Genomic DNA, 21,748 nt, shown 5'->3' with positions numbered 1-21,748 from the left:
AAACATTTTGGTGACCTTCAACCATAATTATCTCCTCGTATGTGCCCTCCACATCGTTATTCGATGGGTGGGCTTTTTGTCTTTGCTTTTTGTTTGCTTTAGGAGCGTAGGAGGGTGCTGGGCAAAGAGAGATCACTGTAAGGGCAATAAAGCACCATCTGTCACTTTGATAAACAACAAATAAAACATGACAACCTGGCTGTAATCTTCACTTTTTGACTTCTGGCATTAGGTTAAGGCTCAAGAGAGAATGAATTGCTGGCCTTGACAGAACAAATGCAGCTATTGTTTTAACAGCCACACTTGAAATAATCTCTTGATTTTCTAGAGTATTCTCAAGTGTTCTCTTTTTTTACCCCCTCAGATGAAAGCAGCAACCACACTCTATGGAGGAGTGCTGTTTTTAAGTGTTTTTCTTTAGACTTTGGGAAAAAAAGATTTGCTTTAAAGAAACATGAAGATAATGAGGAGAGGAAATTATAATAGCTTCAACAAACAGGACAGCCGATCACCTCTTGTCACATCGCTTGGATGTAGAGAACGTGAATCTGCTCGGGGTAGTGCGTGGCATCGCTGATAATCTTAAAGGACGGCTGCCTTTTTTCTTCTTTCTTATCAGCTTCATACGAAACCTAATTACGGTGATTTTAATCATACTGTATTACGAGTGATTAACCCTTTAGTGCATTTAATTAACCTTTGCAGCCACCGATTCTCATTACGCAAAGCTTCATGCTTTTTTTCCATGACACAGGCTTTAAATAAGCACACTTAAAACTGGTGGGAAATCTAATGTCTAAAGTGGGAGGCATCACTTGTCAATTGCTTAAGGGGACAAAAAAGAAAAGATGTATTATCAGCTTATTATCCTTGAAGATATGGTTGGTGAGTAGAACCCATGGGTCTTTTTTTATAGTATTCAAATTCCGCGAAGCATGTGAAACCAAAATATGACAATATTAAATCTGACCTCTTTTAGAGAAATGAATAAAAATAGAGTACTTTAGAAATAAACTGATTTAAACAGAGACTGAATATTTGGCAGGGTGTTTACTAATCATATATTCATTGATTTTAAATTATTCTGACAAAAATGCTCCACTCTGATCAGCCACATAAGAGAAAACCAAATGAAATCCTTGATGCATAAAATTCATGACGGATAATAATTTGGAATTGGAAAGCAACGAAAGGATATTTATGCATATTTCAGGGCAGTCACTGCCAGTAAGAGGGGAAAATCATCCTGACATCTCGTCAGTGTGTCCTATGAACACATTATGAATTAAATCGTTGGTACCACGGGCATGTTGGCTAGTGTTTAATTTACAATGGCAGAGCATAGCTCTGAACCAGGATTTCAAATAAAAGGTGGATGAAGGGAATGCCTATCAACACTGTGTGGGTGTCTTCATAAATTAACCTAAGCACAATATTTCGTGGGATCAAAAGTCATTTATCAAAACTATGCCATGAGGAATAAATGTTTGCTGGATGTCACACAGAACATACAGGGAGCAAAAAGACAGAAATGAACCCAAGATCTTAAAAATGTCTGCAATATCAGGCATCACACAAACAAAAGCAAGCCCCTCATCATCAAACAAAATCAATTATTGATGCAATATTATGAAATTGAACCAGAATTGGATGAATGGCAGTTGTAATAATCATGAACAAAACAGTAACAAAAACAAAAGCCAATGCTGCAATGAAACAACCAAACCCTCAAAAAAAAGAGACACAAAAACAAACGAAAAGCAAAACATTAAAATGGTTGAATCTGGTTCGACACTGAGGGAATATATGGATATATCCATGTATGCAATATATTGTTAGCCCATGCACAAACTATTCAGCCTTGATTAGTTCAATTGTGCTGGTGATAGCAGGACAACTATCATGTACATAAAATGCAATGTATTAGAGATACTTCAGTGTAATCTCTAACAAACTGCAACAGCGGCAAGCCTTTATTGTGATGTCATTTCTGCCTCTCCTATGTGGCGTCATTTAGAGAATGTAAAGAATGTGTATCTACATATGTCGTTTATAACAATAATTGCAGTCATTAAAGTAGAGCATTTATAGACTAAAAGCAACATTGGCCTGGCAGGCTTTTTATGGACTACTGCTCCTTCGTGTTTAAGTATATTGGTCTCAAGGCTCTGCGTCACCTTGATCCCTGTGACCCCCTCCCCCCGCCCTAAGAAGTACTCAGTCTTCCCCATAGCGCTCTGCTCTGGCTGTCAGCACTAAGCAAGGCCACCTCTCCTTACCTCTGATTTACATGTATTTCCCTGGCCAGCTTTTATTTATTGGGGCACTTCGCATTCGGCATATATCTCTTACAGAATCATAAGCCCTTTGCTGTACCTTGGCATTCAAATGAGCCTCTCTCCCACAAAGACTCCCTGGCAGTGCTAAGATAGCACTTAATATTTTGAGGATAGAATCCACAAAAAGTGGGGCAGTTTCTAAAGTTGTTTAAGCATGTCAAGAGCAGTTTGTTTTTTCTGCTATTACCTTCAAAAATGTTTGACAAGATGAATTCAGGATTAAGTGTCACTGTGGCTGCCATATGTATTTGTTGCTTAGCCCTCTTGAAAACAAATATTAAGAGCTATCTTAGCACTGCCAGTGAGTCAGTCAAAAATATTAAGAGCTATCTTAGCACTGCCAGTGAGTCAGTCAAAAATATTAACACAGAGCATCATTCGCCCTTGACCTTAAATACATCAGTAGAGAATTTAATCAATGCCACCCATCCCAGGCTCTTCTGAATCAGGCTACATTGCAACCAACCACTCACAGTGAAGTTTAAAATAGCTATCCATCCTAATTGCACTGCTTTCTGTTCTCACGTTTTTGAATATGAAATTAGCCTGCAGATGTATTTTTGTAAACGATTATGCAACTATGATTGCTAATGAAGGAGGGTGAATATATGAATTAGTAACAATCAGTATAGTGAAAGGTTTTCTCTATTAATTGCGACAAATTATCTTATATTCTTTCACTTTTTAAGTGCAAATGACATTCATGTAGACATGGTCATGGTCTGTGTGGGAAAATCCCATGGTTCCATGCTGCCACCCTCCCCCATTCACATCACCTACCATGGGACAGCAAGGGGAGTGTGAGTGGGGACTAGTGTGGGTGGGTTTAAGAAGGAAGTCATGAATTACCTGTCGGGTGGAGATTTGCCCCGTAGTCTTGAATCCCCCCTGACAGCTGCACTCTGAGACACTGTACGGGTCGGAGCTAGTCGATGAGCACTTGGAGAGTGAGTCACAGCCCACCACGAACGTGTTGTCCAAGGGGAGCTCCTGGATCACATGGTGCTTCTTTGGGGCCACTGGAGTCTCAGGTTTGATTTGAAATGTAGGCTGAGGGGACGCAGACTTGTAATGTTTGGCTAAATCTGGGCTGTCAGGTTTGAAGGTGGTGGGCGTGGTGGCCCAGTTGTACTTCCCCATGGTTTGCTCCTCTAGCTCCACAGGGAGATCAAGTGTACCATTAACATGCTCATGGGTGGAATCGTCAGGCTTGGATTCATCTATTGTCACAAAGTTCAAGAGGAGGCTCTTTGGGGATCGCTTCTTTCTCTTCTTCTTCTTCTTGATCTGACGGTTGTCTTGGTTGGGGGACACCCACTCGCCACTCTGCTTGCCCTTTTGTACCACTTTATGTCTGGGTGTCTGTCGGCAGCGCACCAAGGCAGTCACAAATATCACCAAGATGACAGTCATTGTCCCTGCTATGATTGCTATGACAACAATAACATATCCGTTGGCTTGAGGTGTTACCTCACCTTCCCCTATGTTACGATCCAAAGGTGTCTCCATACTTTTTCTCAGCTGCTCTTGGATAAAGGTAGCATTTGACACAGTGTCATTGACAAACAAGTGAATAAGCGCAATAGCATGTAATGACTCAGGCTGACCTAGATCTTTGACCTTGACTACCAGCCTATGCAGTCCCTGATCAGCTGTCACTATTTTCTCCTGCAGTGTTATGTTACCCGTTGCTTTGTCGATGGAGAAAAGACCTCGAGGGGAGACCCTAGATGTGATGATGATGCTGCTGATAATGCTGTACTGCAGCTCAGCATTCATACCTGTGTCATTGTCAATGGCAAACACTCTGGTGACCACAGCGCCAGGGGTGATGGTGGTTCGCACTAGGTCATATGAGTAATTGGAGGATGGGATCACGAACACAGGGCGATTGTCGTTCACATCGACTACATTAATAGTGACCTTGGCGTAGGAGGAACTTGGAGGGTGCCCCGCATCAACTGCCTTAACCATAAAAGTGTAGGAGCTTTGCTGCTCCCTATCAAACGTTATATTGGGTTTGATAACACCGGTTTGGGGGTCGATGATGAAATTATCTTTTCCGTTCAAAACAGACAGGGTTATAACCGAATTATCTCCCGCATCTGCATCCGTCACTGTGATTAAGCCCACAGTTCCATAGAGAGGCAGGTTCTCAGGCACATAGAAGTTGTACTCGGGGTGTGTGAAAGCTGGGTTGTTGTCATTAAGGTCCTGGACGATTAGCCTGACGGTGACATTGCTCTGCAGGGAAGCAGAGCCATTGTCCCTCGCTATGACAGTGAATGAGTACCTCTCCTGCTTCTCTCTGTCCAGTCGTTTGCCTACAGAGAGAATTCCTGACCGTCTGTCTACGTTAAACCCGTCAGGCGCATCAGGGCCAAGAGTATAAATAATCTCAGCATTATGTCCGCTGTCTGCGTCAGTGGCGCTGATTTTTATTAACTGTGTAGAGGGGTCATTGTTCTCCGGTATGGAAAGTTGGATTTCCGGCTGGGGAAAGATGGGTGCGTTGTCATTCTCATCCTTGATTTTAATTAAAACCATAGCTGAAGTGTTCAAAGGAGGCGTCCCCCTATCCGAGGCCACTATCTTAATTGCATATTCTCGAGTCGTCTCATAATCTAGGGGGGCTGCTGTCTCTAGTAAGAATTGATCATTAAAGACAGGCTTCAACCGAAAAGGAACGTCATGTTCAGTGTAGCAAGCTACTTTGCCAAAAAGATCTGCATCCTTGTCAGTAACAGTGATGAGAGCTATTTTTGTATTGAGAGGTGCATTTTCAGATAGCAGAACAGTCCCATTAACCAGGTTGATAATGTAGCGAGTGTCTATGGAGGGAACATTGTCATTAACATCTGTTACATTAACAATCACTGTGGCTCTGGAGGGAGTAGAGCTGCCATCACTGGCAAGCACGATGAGTTTGTGAACAGGAGTTACCTCTCTGTCCAGAGACTGCCTCACAGTGATCAGTCCTGTTGAGCTGTCGATGGAAAAGTGACGTTTGGTTGAGGCAGAGATCTGGTTGCTGAAGGCGAAGTGGATCTGCGCGTTGGAACCAAGGTCTGCGTCTGAGGCATGCAGCTGAGCAACCGATGTTCCCATGGGGGCATTCTCTGGCACCGAGACCTCCAGCTCAGTGTCTTTGAAGACGGGACGATTATCGTTAACATCGGAGATGGTGACTTGCAGGATGGCAGTGCTGGACTTGGGGGGGTTGCCACCATCCTCTACCTTTATCTTCATAACGAAGGTGTCCTTCTGCTCGCGATCTAGGTTCTGTTGAACAATGAGCTGCGGCCACTTGTCCCCTTCAGGAGTCTCTATGATGTCTAAGCCAAACTCGCTGACACTCTGCAATGACAAGACAACATTTTGAGTTATTTTTATTCTTTTGAGCACAAGTTTTACCAACACAAGTGTACTGACAAATAATACCATTAGTAAGAATATCACATTTTATTTTTGTCGTAATAAGATAAAAAGAGGTACAGATCGATACAGTGATGTTTAATATATTCTGAGATATTCTTCCTCCTGTTTTTGTTCTTAGATCGTAGATTTGTCAATTGTCTTAGAAAGCCAAAGAGCTTGTCAGGGTATGTTCTTTCTTTACTCAGGTTCATTTGTAACCATTCTACGGACCAGGCTTTAAGGCAGAGATTAATGTTAAGAGGAAAGTAAACAGACCAGGACATTTTTTAACAAGGCAGTTGGTTCTTTGCCCTGCTCATCTTCCTTTTAATCAAAAGCATTTCCAAACCTGCTAATCATTAGCTTTTGCTCCTGTTTTACTTACATTTTTTCAATACTTGCCCTAGAAACATTGACATACAATGTAAGTTATTTAGCCTTTTTGCAAATGTGAGCAATCATTGTAGTAAATCAAGTCCCTCTGCCCCCCTAGCAACTACTTGAAGGGATCCCTTTACCTCATAGGCCTTTTCATCCAATTTCGTTCTGCCTTCACTAAAATTACATTTCACCCCACCTTCCTGTTGTGTGTCGAGTTAGAATAGAGAAGGCAGCCTTGCAACGTTTTATCTGTCTAATGAGAGGTAGAAAGCTTGTAATGAAGACACAACACTGAGCTCCAATTTAAATGCACTACACAATCAGATCACCTCAGATAAAGACAATAAAGTTAAAAACCCTACATATTACAAAAGGCATTTTGCTCTAGAAGGGCTGTATCTAGCAAAAGTAAAACTGGACAAATTGAAAACAAATGCATAAGTAATCCAAATGAGAAACGGGAGGAAATTGTACTGCTATAAGGAGTCCTACATCCAGGACATGGTTAAACCGTACACCCCAGCACGTGCACTACGCTCTGCATCAACCAAACGGCTCGCTGCACCCTCGCTGCGAAGGGGACCCAAGTTCCCATCAGCAAAAACATGTGGGTTTGCTATCCTGGCTCCAAAATGGTGGAATGAGCTCCCCATTGAAATCAGGACAGCAGAAAGCTTACACACCTTCCGGCGCAGACTGAAAACTCATCTCTTTCGACTCCACTTCGAGCGATAGAACTATTAACAAAGAACTTATATACTAATAAAGGGCTGGCTTATCGAAAGCCAGTTGAGTAGCACTTGAAATGTTTTTGCTCTATGAAGCCTGATGTACTTATATGATTCTGTTTTCTTCAAGTTTGTATTTTGTTGGTCGAACGCTCTTATTGTAAGTCGCTTTGGATAAAAGCGTCAGCTAAATGCAATGTAATGTAATGTAATGTAATTGCCTTCCACAACAAAAAAACTAGCACGCCACTAATATTTACAATTTCAGACTGGGTATGGATCCATGACTGTTCTCAAATTAGGCTGGAGGAGAAGGAATGGAAGGCGAGAGAGGGAGAGGGAGAGAAGTGACAGAAAAGCAGAGAAAGAGAGAGCGGGGGGAGGAAATAAGAAGAAGATCAAGCCCATGAATGAGCTGCATGCACATTATGAAACAAAGAAGCCCTTTGAAGCTCTTTCAGTCAGAAGCAGTTTCATGGTAAAACAAGAAAAAGCATCCTCTTTAAAGAGATAAGCTTCACGCTGCACATAATGTTGGAAGAGATTACTCTGTCTAAGCACAGCTATCAAATGAGATTAAGATATATACATTCTCCTCGTTCAAGGAAGGAATATTTCAACCAAATTGTGAGCACAAGAGACCTCACTAGGTTTTAAAATCTAGAACCGCCCTCGTGCCAGCATAGTGTTGTAGCACAAGGAAACGTGCAGCTGCAGCATGTAAATTATTATGTACTCTGAAAAACTGCTTGCTGAGCGAATGTTGTCAACATGTCAGTGATTGACAGAACTACTTAAACCAGCCAACGCTGCAGCAATGATCTTTCATACCCTATTTGGTGATCATTCTGGCAAGCAAGAGTCAAATGGATAAGCAGACATGTTACATAAGATATGTGTGGAAACGTATAAGGACAGCCCGATGGATGAACTGTGCCGAATCGTTATGTTTGACGCAGAACTATTTCTGTCATAACTGAAAGGTCCAAGACTACATACTGTGGGTTCTACTTCCAAGCACTACTCCATCCGCACAGAGCTCCGCAATCCCCAGTTGTTTGAATAGTTCACAGATTCGGCACAGTAGCTGAGTATCTGCACACTGATATTTGGCAACGCCTGATTTAATAGTAGGTTGTTGAGTTAGGATGTGTCAAAGGGAATGCTGCACAATGATTTATGAGCCAGCATTTCCTCTATGCTTTTGTCTTGGTTTCACACAATTTTACAACTGACAAGACGGCACACAGCGCATTTCAATAGGTTGAAGGGAGCTATCTTCTCAGGCTGTGCCTCCTCCTGAATGCAAAATTAGTCTGGTGGATTCTGATAAGATCTAGGGCAGGCTAAGCAAAGGCCAAATACTTGCATGAATCACTCACTAGAAACCCAAAGGCTGTCCAAGAAGGACGTAGTTCTTTAGATGACTAAGTGTGCACTCACTCTTTCCGCACACATCTACTGTTCAGGTATTCTCAACCTTTGATGACTTGCCTTCAATTCAACATTATAGATATGTGCAGTGATCAGAAAGGGGTCAGGTCACTGTATTTGTCAGATATAATCTAATCCGAGTTGGCTAATTTAAATGAAAAATACTGAGGGATGATGACAGAAATAGAGGACGCTGATGACGAGGGAAGAATGTCTCTGAACTCCTTTTGCAGACAGGACCTCGGATTATACTGTAGGTGGATGCATCTTTCAGTCAAGTTGATGACCTTATTAAAACTAAGAGGAGACTGAGATTGGACTGTGAATATATCAGGAGGACTCTAGTCACGGTGCTGCCCATGGATAGGACTAACTGGGGAGGGCTATTCATCATCACAAGCTATAGCACCTTTTTATACTGCTGAAAAAACTCACCCTCTCTGTCTCTCTCTCTCATTCCTCCCTCATTCTTTCTCTGCATCCCTCATCCAAATGTGCCCCTGGCCATGATCTCATGCATATAATTAAGACAAAAGAAGCTGGAAATTGTTTGTCTCTTTTTGTCAATCACTAGAAGTGGATAATGTGTCAAAATGGAATGCTAATGAAAACTGGAAATGCTTGAAAGTGAGCCTTTTGCCTAAAATATCTATTCACTGCCTATAGGCAGCAAGCAAAGCATTCATCAAAGCTCTCTTGCTTCTTGGGAATAGGGTTTGAATAATTTTTGCATCTTCAAATGCAAAGTTGGAATCCTAGGAATAAAGTTATTCAATATCAGACTTGGTGGACCACAAAATCCAATCAAAAATCTAAGGAATATTTCAGATAGTGCTGCCAGGAAAAATCCAAGAGGCAAAAGGTTAAGTGTAAGAGCTCTCTGGATTGCCCAAGTCAAAATACAGACACCCACTTCATCATCTACTTTATCAGTAAGGCATGCCCCAGCCAGCAGCAGAACATGGATCTACATGATGTGACTTGAACAAGACGCTCATCTTAAATGTGTCTGAAGATGCTGACAGAGATACAACGTGGATTAATGTAGTGTGTGATGCTGCAAACACATAAAAGAGACCAATGTCCGTGAACAGCCAGAATCAGGAGCAAAACAAACAGCAAAACCTCCTTTAGGCTTGAGTATGTTTCCCTGTGGGCCTCCACGTTATCCTGTGAATACGTAAAGTGATAGAATTGGCTTTCATGGGACATCCTCCTCCATCCATGCATGTTATTACTTTCAGTGACCTTGACCATTTCTTAGGATGCCTTCTCTGCAGTTCAGGTGACGTAGCATACAACTAGACTGATGGCAGAGTTTCACTTTAAGTGTGATTACCAATCATTATGTTAGGTGTGGAGCGCAGTGTTGAATGAAATTACCCATTGTCCTGCTTGAAAAAGGAAGAAATTGAACAAAAGAGGCTACCATGTTTATTTCATTTGTTTTGTATGTTGACAATTCAGGCTTGCTACATGTGGAGTGGTGGACCATTGAGCCTGGCTGACTGTGCAACACAATGGTAGCACTTTCAGCAACGTGCCTTCTCCAACACAAGGACAATGAGTAAACTATCATTTTGAGGGAGCTTCTGAGACAAATCTCTGAGGACCATACAAAGATAGTCCAAGGGTGGCTTAGCGGCCACGAGCTATTCTAGGAAATGCTTGCACACTCTTCCCCTGTAAACCCTTGGCTTTCTACTGCACTTCTGAACAATTTGTTCTGGCTTCTTAAATGCCTCTTCCTGTGTCTTGCTCACATGGAACCTGGAATACAAGGAAATTAATCTCGAGTACAATGAGAATGTAATGAGAAGAACTAAGTCAGGGACACAGTGCATAGGATGCTCTAAAAAGAATCTCCTGCAAATGATAATACAACCACAGTGGAGGCGAGGGTTTTAGTAAAGCTTTATAATGTAAAACGGGCAAAGAAAATGATTGCAGATGATCATCATAATGAGCAGAACATTTGGTTGGTGATTTTCCAGCCATGAACAATTCAGGACATTGCGCTGGAGAAGCCTTGGCAGTGGGACTCTTTAAAAATGCAAATTGGTATTCAGGGCAGGGACGGACAGCAATGATTCTGTTCATACCGACCCAGTGTTAACTTCATTTAAGAATCCAAAATGGACTTGTCATTTTAGTCTCACACCATGCTCTCAAAATCTAGTAATCTTTCTTTATTTATAATTTTTGGGCTTTCCTCCAGAGTGCTTGCATCTGACTCTTTAATTACGCTTCATTTGTAAGGGCTCATGTCATCTACAATATGCATCTAACCACAAATCATAGAGTATTGTCTAGACTGTAAATGAAGAATGCATGATAAAATCCTACATTTTCTGGGTTTAGGGCTGACTCCATTAGTATAGGCGAGAAAGTATGTTGCACCGCAGTTTAATAAAGCATCAATTAGATGATGAAGAAAAGCTTCCCAAGTTCTGCAAGAGACACCTATTAATATAACACCATCCTCGCCTTCTCACTTGCTTTAATCTACAGTGTTCAGCACATGTAACCTGTTGCTGGAAATTGGACATGCACTTTATGCTGTGTGTGCACTTTTACTGCTTTTCTCGATATTACTTTACATTATGAAAACTTCACCTTATTTATAGCCTTTGCTCATAATGACATAATGAACATGGAAATATGAATGGCTGATATAAAACATTGTCGGATGCATGACATATTCCATATTATGAAAAAGTAGGTAATATTTTAAACGCATCAAAATTAATTTCCTTTATTGATGTACACTACAGCAATATGGCAGGTTTACAGGAGAAGCTACAGTATAATGCAGATTGGGAATCTTTATTTCATGTAAGCCATGATAAGAACAATCTGAAGAAAAAATGATGTTGTAAACACTCAATGATTTGAGCCCATCAGTCCTGGTGCAGACAGGTGGCATGCTGCAGGCATCGCAGTGTGTACGAGAGCCATCAATAACTGTGTGCTGACTGATATTCTTCTCGCATTGAAGACATCTTTATGGTTATTTAAAAAGACAATTCATTTTATGCTCGCTTTCCCATTTGTTAGTGTTTCTTCAAAATAGATTGCTACAGGTTTTTTGCTTCATCAAATGATATCATTTTACTAAAAGCATGTTATTCTATTAAGTCTGTGAAGCAAACCATTAACTTGAAAACTGAACCAGTACGATGAGGCTTCAGGCCTTTATATTTCATTATCAATAGCTTTCACTCATTCATTATTGAACTAAATGAATTTGTACAAGATGCATTTTAGTGTACGCATGATATTGCGTACATTCAGTAATAACCTCCATCAACTTCAGTTACAAATTCTTCTTTAGGTACTTCGGTGTCTTAATTATTGATTATTCATTTACAGCTGACATTTCAGCCAATGTTGAAAGGAACAGGGATGTTTGACTGATATGTGCTCTGAGATTGTAATATCTATATTTCAGTGATATGTTTTATTTTATAGATGGACCGATCAACACTTATTGTACAACATTAAGATAACTAAGGAAACCCTGAAACAAAGATTCTTTTTTTATATGAGTGTGTGAGATGAAACAGGAGTGGGTCTCACCTTGACAAGTTCATAGTGTTGAATCCCATTGATCCCTACATCAGGGTCAAATGCTGAGGGCACCGGGTATCGGGTGTTGATCGCTGTGTTCTCTGGGATGGAGATGTTTATAACCGTGGACTGGAAAAGCGGTGCGTTGTCATTTACATCCTCGATCAGGAAGCGGATCTTGACCAATCGGAAGATCTCATCAGGCAGAACGGCCACCTCGATCTCATAGTAGCAGCGTTTCTCAGCGAAGACTCCTGAGCACAGCTTCTCCCGGTCAATTCTGTGATTGGTGGTAAAGATCTCCCCCGTGTTGGCCTCCACCCTCACCAAAGGCACGTCACCCGTCTTGTACACAGGCTTGAACTGCAGCGGTGAGGATAGCCTGACGTTTGGGTCCAGGTTGAGATCCAAGTCCTTGCGCAGGTTCCCGATACGGATGTTCTCTGGCTGCTCCTCCTTCACCGTGTAGTCCCGCTCCTGGGCCCGGCATACCAAGACCACACAGGTGAGCAAGACCACCAGCACATGAGCCTGACTTGGTAAGTCCATACTCAAGTGTGGATGGGAGCTTCACTTCAACGGCAGCAATTCTGCCGTAAGAGAGGTGAGAAAGAAAGAGAAAAATAGAACATTCAATGTCAGTGCACAAAATTACATGCCATTCAAGTTCTCTTGCAATTTGCACTATTTTCCCTCACAGATAGTTTTCAACTTGACCTATTCATTCTAACTAGTTATGAGCCCACATCCTTCGCATGTCTTTGAGAGCAAATTAACAGCGGTTTTACACAATTAACCTTTGATAACATCCATTGAGCAAGTGGACACGTAAAGGTTAGTAGTTCACATATTCGTCAATCCATTACATTGCGGTAATGAACCGTTTCATATTTTTATTAAAAATTATGAAAGCAGTCAAGTTGCAAAATAATAGTTTGCTTTAAAAGCTTCACAAACTGCTGTGCATAAAGAAATGGGATGAAGTGAAAGAACTTCAACTCATATCTGATTCAATGTAAGTCAATATGGTGTCTTCATAAACTGCACCCCACATCCAGAATTCAGCTGATATAGAGGCAGCAGAACTGAGCCTTAAGCCTTGGTGCTTCCATATACACAAACACACACACATTAACACACTCACTTGCAATAGTACCGCTTGACAACAGCTATTAATGAAAAACCTAATTTGCTCTGAATGCAAACAATTAAGCTCTCAAATATTTCATGAACGCCCATGTGTGTAAACATACACAGCATGATAAGAGCACTGTTTAGAGAAACTGTTGCGGAAGGAGACAACAATGTGAAATAATTTATTACGAGAGCGGCCATCAGTCAAATTAATGAAATGTAAACATAACTTCATTACACCCTGACAAATGAATTTTGCTCCAACATCAAATGTACACAACATCCATTTGACTTATTCTGCTGAATGATGCTATAGTAAAAGCCTCAAGGGAAATGCATTGCATGGGTTTACCATCACTGAAAATAAGTCATTAATACATCAGTTTGTGTTGCTTGCCACTTTATTTGATGCAGTTGTTCTACCAAAATATTTAACTGTTGTACTCGTGCAAATGTTTGCCAAAGGGCAAGGACCCCATTTGCCAAAACCCAAGTAGGTCATTGGAAGATGATGAAGGAGTCATGATCCGCAATTCCTTCCCTGCCAATATATGCTAGCATGAAATATTGACTACTTTCCACCAGTTAATTAGTAGCATATTTAGTAAGTTATTAGCGGAGCCACTTCATTTGGTTGACTAACTCACATTTGGACTTATTTATTAATTTAATCCAATCTTGTTTATCTTTAATAAATGACATTCTATCATTCCCATCAAAATCACACTGGTCTATTTAAATGCTTCGCCATGCATGCTTTAAATAGCTTTTGCAATTACAGTGTTGGTAATGTGGAATATTATCAAAGTATATCGATGTTCAGTAGATTTTTTTCAGTAGAACAACAGAATTACACACTACTGGCCTTACACTTTTTTAGAATGTGCAATGACAACTCTGGTTAAAGCCATACAGTAAATGCAGGGGTATACCGCTTCTCATAACAATCCTGGTTCCCCTTGTGTATTCCAGCACAATTTATTTAACAACGAATATAATTTCATTGCTCATATCCCACTGTGTATTTAGGTTCACCAACCCCCCTGAGTGCTTATCAACCATATGGTTTTCTTCAAGATATTGGCTTATATTTATAAGGCAGCTGCCTTGAAGTCAAATATCCACTTCCTTCTAAAATGGCAAAAGTATATGACAGCCATCACAGAAACGATATAAAGCTGCTGAAAACGCATATGTACGCACAGCAACAGGGGACCAGAAATAGCTCTTTGGGAAGAGTAATATTCCCTACTTGATGACATTTCCATCCATTAACAGGAGTCAAACAATATCCTGTAGAAAAGGTAACACTACCTAAACTGCTCTACAGGGGTTCTCTAAATTGGCAAGGCAACAGCGTTCATTGCCATTGAAGCTCTCGGCCTACCGACAAAGGGGAATTGATTAAAAATAAGAATTTAATTAAGCTGGTTTTAAATCAGCAACAATTGCAAGGCATTCATGAAGCCTGTAAGACAGATTTCTTTTCACACATTTCATGAAGCAGTCACATGAGACTCATTAAAGAACAGTTGGAGAGGAAAAATCATGGCTGACATTGATCAGGGTGAGGGTTATTCATTCTACACATATTGCACAGGCCACGTTGCCCTGTCATGTCAAAATATTGATGCGATATATCCCATTAGTGACTGTGACAGACTTCACTTTGAAGTGTGCATCTTTCTGAGAGTGAGCAGCGATTGCTATACTGGGATGAACGCGAGGCAGTCCAAGGCTGAGCTCGCACGACGCTTAATGAAGTGTAAATTACATCCTTAAATCGGATGTGATTCGGCATTGAGAAAAAAACTGAAAAAGATCAAAGCATGATCTAGATTTCCTTTTCCTTGTAAGTGACAATAATGCTTCGCTGGATGAAGGGGTGTATGTTTTTTGGCTGAGAGTACAAGAAAGAGTACAACAAGGACACTGTGGCACCCATTATTATAAAAGCAGAATATATGCATATACAGTATCATATATTAGATGTATAAATAGTAGATAGTTATAATCTAAAATTATAAAATCATGATGTGAGGTAATGAATGGGCAAGAGTTACATGCTCTTCACGATGTTGCGGCCAATCTTGTTTACTTCTCATATTCTATTATCTTTCTTATCTATCTGTTGCTGTTCCAACATTTGCATGGCGTTTCACATGTCATAGCTCTGTCCATGAGGGATAGGCTAGGTGAGAGAAGGAATTGTGCTGGAGAGGGAAAAAAGTAAGAGGGGGGAGAAAGAAATCCTAGGTGTCAGTAAGAGTGTCTCGTTTGCTTACATTTCACTAGTCTCCTGAAATGCTATTTTGCAGCAGGTTGAATCCAGTAGGCAAACTCAAGCCTCCCTCTTGGGAGACACAGAGTGAAGAGGGGCAGGACGGCCCAGGATCACTTTGCACAACAGTGTGATGGACAGGCCTTCCTGGTGTGTGCATGCTGAAGGCAGCAGTGAGGGGAGACATAGAGGTACTGTCACCCCCTACCTTCACCCTACCCTCAACTGGAAACTTTCAGTGTAGTTAATCTGAGGCTGGGCAAGACATTTGGAGTGCTTTAACCGTCAAAGACAGGTTTTTCGCCACCGTTGTATCCATCAATATTGTCTTTGGATCCAAAGAGATTTTCAAAAGAGGGCATTGGAAGAAGTAATACTTTTGATTGTCTTAGGCTTTTTCTCTTTTAACAGCTTTAAAGATCGCTGAGAGCCTGACAGACCAGGTTTCTGTCAAGATCAGTCAGTTCTTTTTCAATCCACACAGCCAGAACTGTTCTCTTTTCAGGGTGGAGGAATGAAAGTTGTTTTCTCTAGGGGAACTTCAGAAATGACTATATTCCCTAAATCGAGCTGCAAAGTGAAAAAGAGCGATGACAAATGTTGCTTAACATAAACGGCCACATTGACAAGGTTAACTGTAGATTTCATACTGACAAAACACATAGACTTAAGTTTAAATATCACATGGATTTTCACATCATGAATCGATCAATGTTCTAAAATAATTTGTAGCACAATGTTTGCTTTAAATCTGGCAAAGATGTGAAGATGCATAACTCAGCATCTTTTTCATATTTTAATCATTGTGTTAATTGTTGTATAGACCTAAATTATGAGCTGTATTACTTTGAAAATTAAATGCTGGCTTCATACATTAGCAAATTGAGGATATTTGGAGTTATGGACCTCAAGAGGGCAGTCCATGGATGAAAATATAATCCTAATGATAAATACAGTATATAATACATGTTAAAGTTAACTTTGGCTATAAACTCCATTATTTTTGTATCAATGTTGATATATTGTAATAAAACTCAAAGTTATAGACAAGAAAGAAAACGTGCAATTCATTTTAACAAAGAAAAAATAATGAAAATGTTATGTATTCATGTATAGTAGATTATGAAAAGCTGTTTGAACAACTTTATTTGTTGATGATACTGAAAAAACACATAAGAAAACATTTGTATTATATTTTTCAGTGTGGGAATATTTCAAGTAAGAGTTACGCTGCAGTCACCAGCATGGAGACTGATATAGGCAAATTCAATGTTGAGTGTTATTCAGTATGGTATCCTTTATGGGAATTTAAAGGACAATGCAACTACTCCATGGCAAATGTCAAGCTTCAGGAGAAGATATAAATGAAAGATAAATTATAGACAAACAGCTCAACTGACTGAGTTTTTTAAGAATCTTAAATATTAATAATGCATCAGACACTTTAAAATGAAAAAAAAGCAACAAACATTTCAGTGTTTCAAAATATTTGATGCCTGGGTATATATGAGACTACATGTTAATTACTCTATGAACACTTAAGAAGACATGGAGATTCCTATCAAGGTAATGACACCCAAGCTCATCCCTTTGTAGTCAATATTATGTTAAATTCATCAGAGGCATGACATATAATTGGAGATAGGCCTACAGTACCCAATATCAGTACATTAAACACTATGGTCGATTGCTCTCTACCTACTTATGCATTTGAAATGCATATGTGGACAAGCAGACACTTTATTGCAAATGTAATGAGAATTTCACAAATACTTAGCTTGCTTTAATTTACTCACTGACTCTACTTTTAATATAATGCTTCAGCTCAGAGCCAACATATTCTGCTCACCTTGGGAAGGCTCACGTTACTGTTTGATTTAATTCTCCAGCAAATATTGAGTTCAATAGGCCTTTTGGGACTCTTTAAAAAACAGGCCCGATAATAATCTATTGCATATTGAGCAGGTAACATTATTAGGAAGTCAAACAACCAACTGTGGCGGTTAATCTTCAGGCCAACAGGGATTTACGTCCTGATAATTTGAACTATTCCTAGTAGAAAACAATATGTTGATGCAGTTATTTATTTTTTCCTAGAGTCTGAGCGTGAACAGACTGTTAGCCCCTGAGGTTATGGTCGGTGACAGCTGAACCGCTCGACCAGGAACGCGCTGTTACCGCGCACCCACGCACCGAGCTCAGCGGCCAAACTGCTGATAAACCTGCACTGACAAGTCCCTGCAGTTGGATGCTCTTGTGAAGTAGGGCTATCTATTTAGCGATCAGTGTTGGGCAAATAACGCTCGAAGTCGTGCCCAGCCGCGCGGTCCACATTCATAATGCAACAACTCATTTTATAATCTCTACATTGCACCGTGGCCGTGAACAATTTCTATTTACATCAGGTGCGGGGGGACGCCTGTTATATCTGTGGAGCAGCTCTAGGAAAACCACGGAACAGTATCATGACCGACTATCACACGCACTGATTTATCAAAGCGTCACTAAATGTTCACCAAGCTTATGTTGTTCGCAGTGATTGTAAATATACTCGCTGGTATTGAGACATCAATTAGATTGTATACGGACCGGATAAATGAGGCTGTTGGGCGCTCTCCAGTGTCTCTGAATGCGCTCAAGAAACATACCGGTCATCTGTATACATGTTCAGAGACCACTAAAGTATAGCACAATTTGATCCCAACAGTAAAGTGATGATTTAGAGCAAAGCTTACCTTTTCCACTCGAACAGGGTGTACAATCAACAGTCAATACCGTCGCGTGGAGACATCACTGATTTACGAAAAAATAAGTGCCATGAATTTAACTGAAGTGGGGGAAAGGATCCTCATCGGCAGCGGCAGCAAAAAGAAATGCAAGTCGAAAATAACGATATCCACTACAAAAACTTATCCGTGCGCTAAAAAAACATGGTCCTCATGTGCAAGAGAAAAAAAATCGTGCACAGCGATCAACTTTGTTTGAAAAGGACGCTGTAATTCCTCTTCGGATGTCTTGGGCTCGCAGTCCCCCGGCTGGTGATACGCATTGATCCAAGCTTGTTTTACATTAACTTTGTATCCCTAGCCTACTGCCTTGAATTTCCTACTTGTTTTACCAGCTCCAAATATCTGGCACTAAACTTACGCGTGTGCTCTAAACGCTTCTTGACTCGTGCGTAACACTTCAATCCAAGAGCGCAAAAAAAAGACTTCTGATGAAAAACAGAAAGCTTAAACCTAATTTATTTTATAATCACTTGTTTTGACTGATTCGAGGTTGTACAGGCTCCCCAAAAACTCTTGAAGGAGGGATGCAGAGAGCGCATCGCCCCCCAATGGAGTTGGATCAAAGTGTGCCTCAGTGCAGCATCACTTACTGGGGCCGCGATAGGCGGTTCACCGTATCTGTCTGCTAAGCTGTAGATGTCTCAGTAGTATTGTATGAACTCAGCTCCTCAATGCTGCCCACCTCTCTCCCTCTCGCTCTCGCTCTCCCTCCGAATGACATCATGGTGGAAGGAGGAGCCAACCGCAGATTTAAGAGACCGGTCCTCTTAAAGCCGCACTGCGTTGGAGAGTTGCGCTGAGATGTAGGTGGATGGCGGGGTATGTGTGGACCACAGACGCCTCTGCTGTTTGCAGTAGCAACAGTGCTCCAGAAATCAGCCTGAAAGCAAGAGGGGGGCACTGTTCACATTCCTACCGAGTTTTGTTTCTGCTTCTCGTTTCCAATTAGGTAGCTATAGCCTACTGTATCCTCGCACCTCTGAATAATGATGAGGTTCAAATTCTTTTCAGACATTCCCGAGAGTGTCAACAGGCCGTGGCAGAGCTCTTATCAGGGATAAGAGGGGAAATTAGCCTGAAAATGGATTTGTTCTCAGTTACCATAGTTTCCACATATGGTGTCAAATAATTCCTGTGATGTGTGAGCTTATCGCTGTTCAGCTTTTTACCATGAACAATAGAATACTTACAATTCAAGAAGTGATAGCTACAAGCAATTACCTGGACAAATAGAGGAGATGTGATTGAATACAAAAAACTGAACTGAAATTCCTCCTGACAATGATACTAAATTATGACTCGGATGTCTAGTATCTGCAGAGTGCTAAACGTTGTTAAGAGCATGTAATTCTGCTCGTAAAACATATCGAGGTGAAACATCAACAAATCTGCTTGTGGCTCAAGGGCACAATGTCATGCAGCCATCAATGAAACATATCGAATGGCTCAGAAATCACTGATCACAGTCCATCAAGCTGTCACTTTTCTGCTCTGGCAAATTGAATTGGTGTTCTGTCCTCAAATACCCTAAAGTAGATTAACAGGTGCTTTTATGGGGGTCGTAAAGGGTTATGTTCACACAAAGGTCAAATCGTCAACACCGTCGCTATGTTACAGCTGATTACCCTCATCCCTTTGCCATCAAGGCATACAACAAATGGCTGAAAGGTTGCATTATAACAAGTTTAGCCCGTAGCAAGGTTTAATAATCAGCATCCTTCACTTGTTAACCATGTCCCACCACATGGTACAACACTCATCCCTGAAGACAAAGGGACAGGATTAGGGCCGGGCGGCTGTTTTTTTGTTTTGGCCAAATCCTATTTTATTCTAAAAGTGACTAAAAACACAGCATGCATTATTTCGTTTTTTAATTAACTAATCTGATCCGACTGTCAGATGGCCATCATTCTTCATGCATTATACATATGGATATTTAGAATTTTTTTTAATACAAGTTTCAGAGTAAAAACTTCTAAAAAACTGCAGGAAAATTGCACTACATGTGTGAGATTTTATAGAATGCATCAGTTGGCTGTTTAAAATCACCACAGTGAAATATAGATATATGTGTGTAAAACCTGTCTGGCACTGGTGGAGATTACTGTTTTACCCTTGATTGATTATTCATAGCAAGACATCTTTAGTTTTAATGTTGCAGCAGCTTAACCAAAGCAGAAGATTAGCTTAAAGGTACACTCCCCTTACTTTCTCAGAGATTGTTCTCCTAGTGTTCAGTATCAACACGTTTCTTTCTGCAGCTCATTGCTAAATGTTCTGAAAAAGAAAAAACACAGTTCAACTTTGAGTTTAAAAACATTAGGTAGTTGATACATTCGTCCAGAGAACATACTTTCTTCTATTTACCTTACAGGGTAATTGAATATGAGAAGCTAATGCAGGACAAATCTTTTGATCGTGTCTTCTGCCCGCACAGTAAAATAATGTCAACTTCTTCCCACATAACAAATCAGAATGGCTAGCAACTTAATTGCAGACATGCATAAAAGCAATGTTTGCTTTTGATTTTCTTAAGGTATGATCAAAAATACCTTTTTTCTCAGCATTGCCTTTAATCATGTTTGATATTTGGCCTCCCACTGAATCAATGACTTGTTATGCACACATGTAAAATAAATAGTTGGAAGAAAGAGGACACTCACTAATAATCCTTATTAGTCAGACACGGCAGGGCAAGGGGATTGGTGAAGGAAAGCTAAATTGCAAGACTGCCGTGTATTTAAAAAAAGTCACTATCCTTTGCCGTTGTCCGAACAAACAACAATTTGTATCACCAACAAGTGTATCACTCCGTCAAATGTAAGATAGAATTGTATTTGTGAGAGTCAAGCCTAAATTGTTGATGTTGTCCGTACATCCGTAAAACTAAGAACATCCGTAAAACTAAGAACTTCTACAACTTAGAAAGAGAGAAGTGCAAACTTATTCAAGAAATATTCTGTAGAAATACAAGAGACATCTTGAACAAATCTAATTCATAAAGGCTTGGTTTGTATCCATGGCAACTTTTAAGAACCACTGAGAATTACCAGAACGAGTTAAAGCTGTCTCTATTGTCTCGTTTCTTCCTGTCTGTGTCTTTCTCTCCCACGTCCTCAACTATCTCTGGAGAAAGACAAAGATTTGAGAAAGATGGAGTGGGCAGAGCGAGGACAATTCAATATTTGCTTTTTCCTTATTGGCAACAGAGGTAGAATTTCAGAAAAATGATATATACGCAAGAGACAAAAAGATAGCTTGAATTAAATAATATTTGAATTGTTCATACTGTATGAATATGCAGCATGCATGACACTGGTTCCATTCAGAGCAGTAGATAGTGCAAAAGAAAAACTTTCAGCCAAGACAGTCCATATTGTCTGAGGCTAAATAAGTAATAGACACAGAGACAAACCCTAGGTATCTCAGGGTAAGCCATATCAGACTTGAGCTTGGAGTTTTAGCAAGTATTTAAAACAAATGTCCAAATAATGATATTTACTGTAGTGTTGCATCAATAATAGTGAATCGACACTTTATTAGACTGTGCCTAATTAGTGTTTGTGTTTACTGTAAAAGAAGTCCAAGTAACAAATAACATGCCAGTGACAATGGGATTTAGAGAGGAATTAAATGTCACTTTAACTGACCATAGTTACAGTTGGGAGTAAATCT

At 40.4% G+C, this 21,748-nt stretch overlaps 1 protein-coding gene across 2 annotated transcripts in view; it reads right to left on the bottom strand.

Annotated features, from left to right (window-relative positions):
• The window catches only part of pcdh11 (protocadherin 11), a 150,166-nt gene extending 131,402 nt beyond the window's left edge, over positions 1-18,764 (bottom strand). For both annotated transcript variants that reach the window (XM_034092901.2, XM_034092902.1), the window contains exons 1-3: positions 18,020-18,764; positions 11,879-12,459; positions 3,189-5,696 (exon numbers count right to left, since the gene is read on the bottom strand). In XM_034092901.2, coding sequence (XP_033948792.1) covers positions 3,189-5,696; positions 11,879-12,418 — 3,048 coding nt within the window. In that variant the 5' untranslated portion in view covers positions 12,419-12,459; positions 18,020-18,764. The remainder of the gene's footprint in view (positions 1-3,188; positions 5,697-11,878; positions 12,460-18,019) is intronic.
• Positions 18,765-21,748: the final 2,984 nt, after the last annotated feature.

This window comes from Pseudochaenichthys georgianus, chromosome 10, assembly GCF_902827115.2.
Source record: "Pseudochaenichthys georgianus chromosome 10, fPseGeo1.2, whole genome shotgun sequence".
Classification (NCBI taxonomy): Eukaryota; Metazoa; Chordata; class Actinopteri; order Perciformes; family Channichthyidae; genus Pseudochaenichthys; species Pseudochaenichthys georgianus.
The sequence above is the reverse complement of the archived record's forward strand: the minus strand, read 5'-3'. Positions and strand labels throughout refer to the sequence as shown.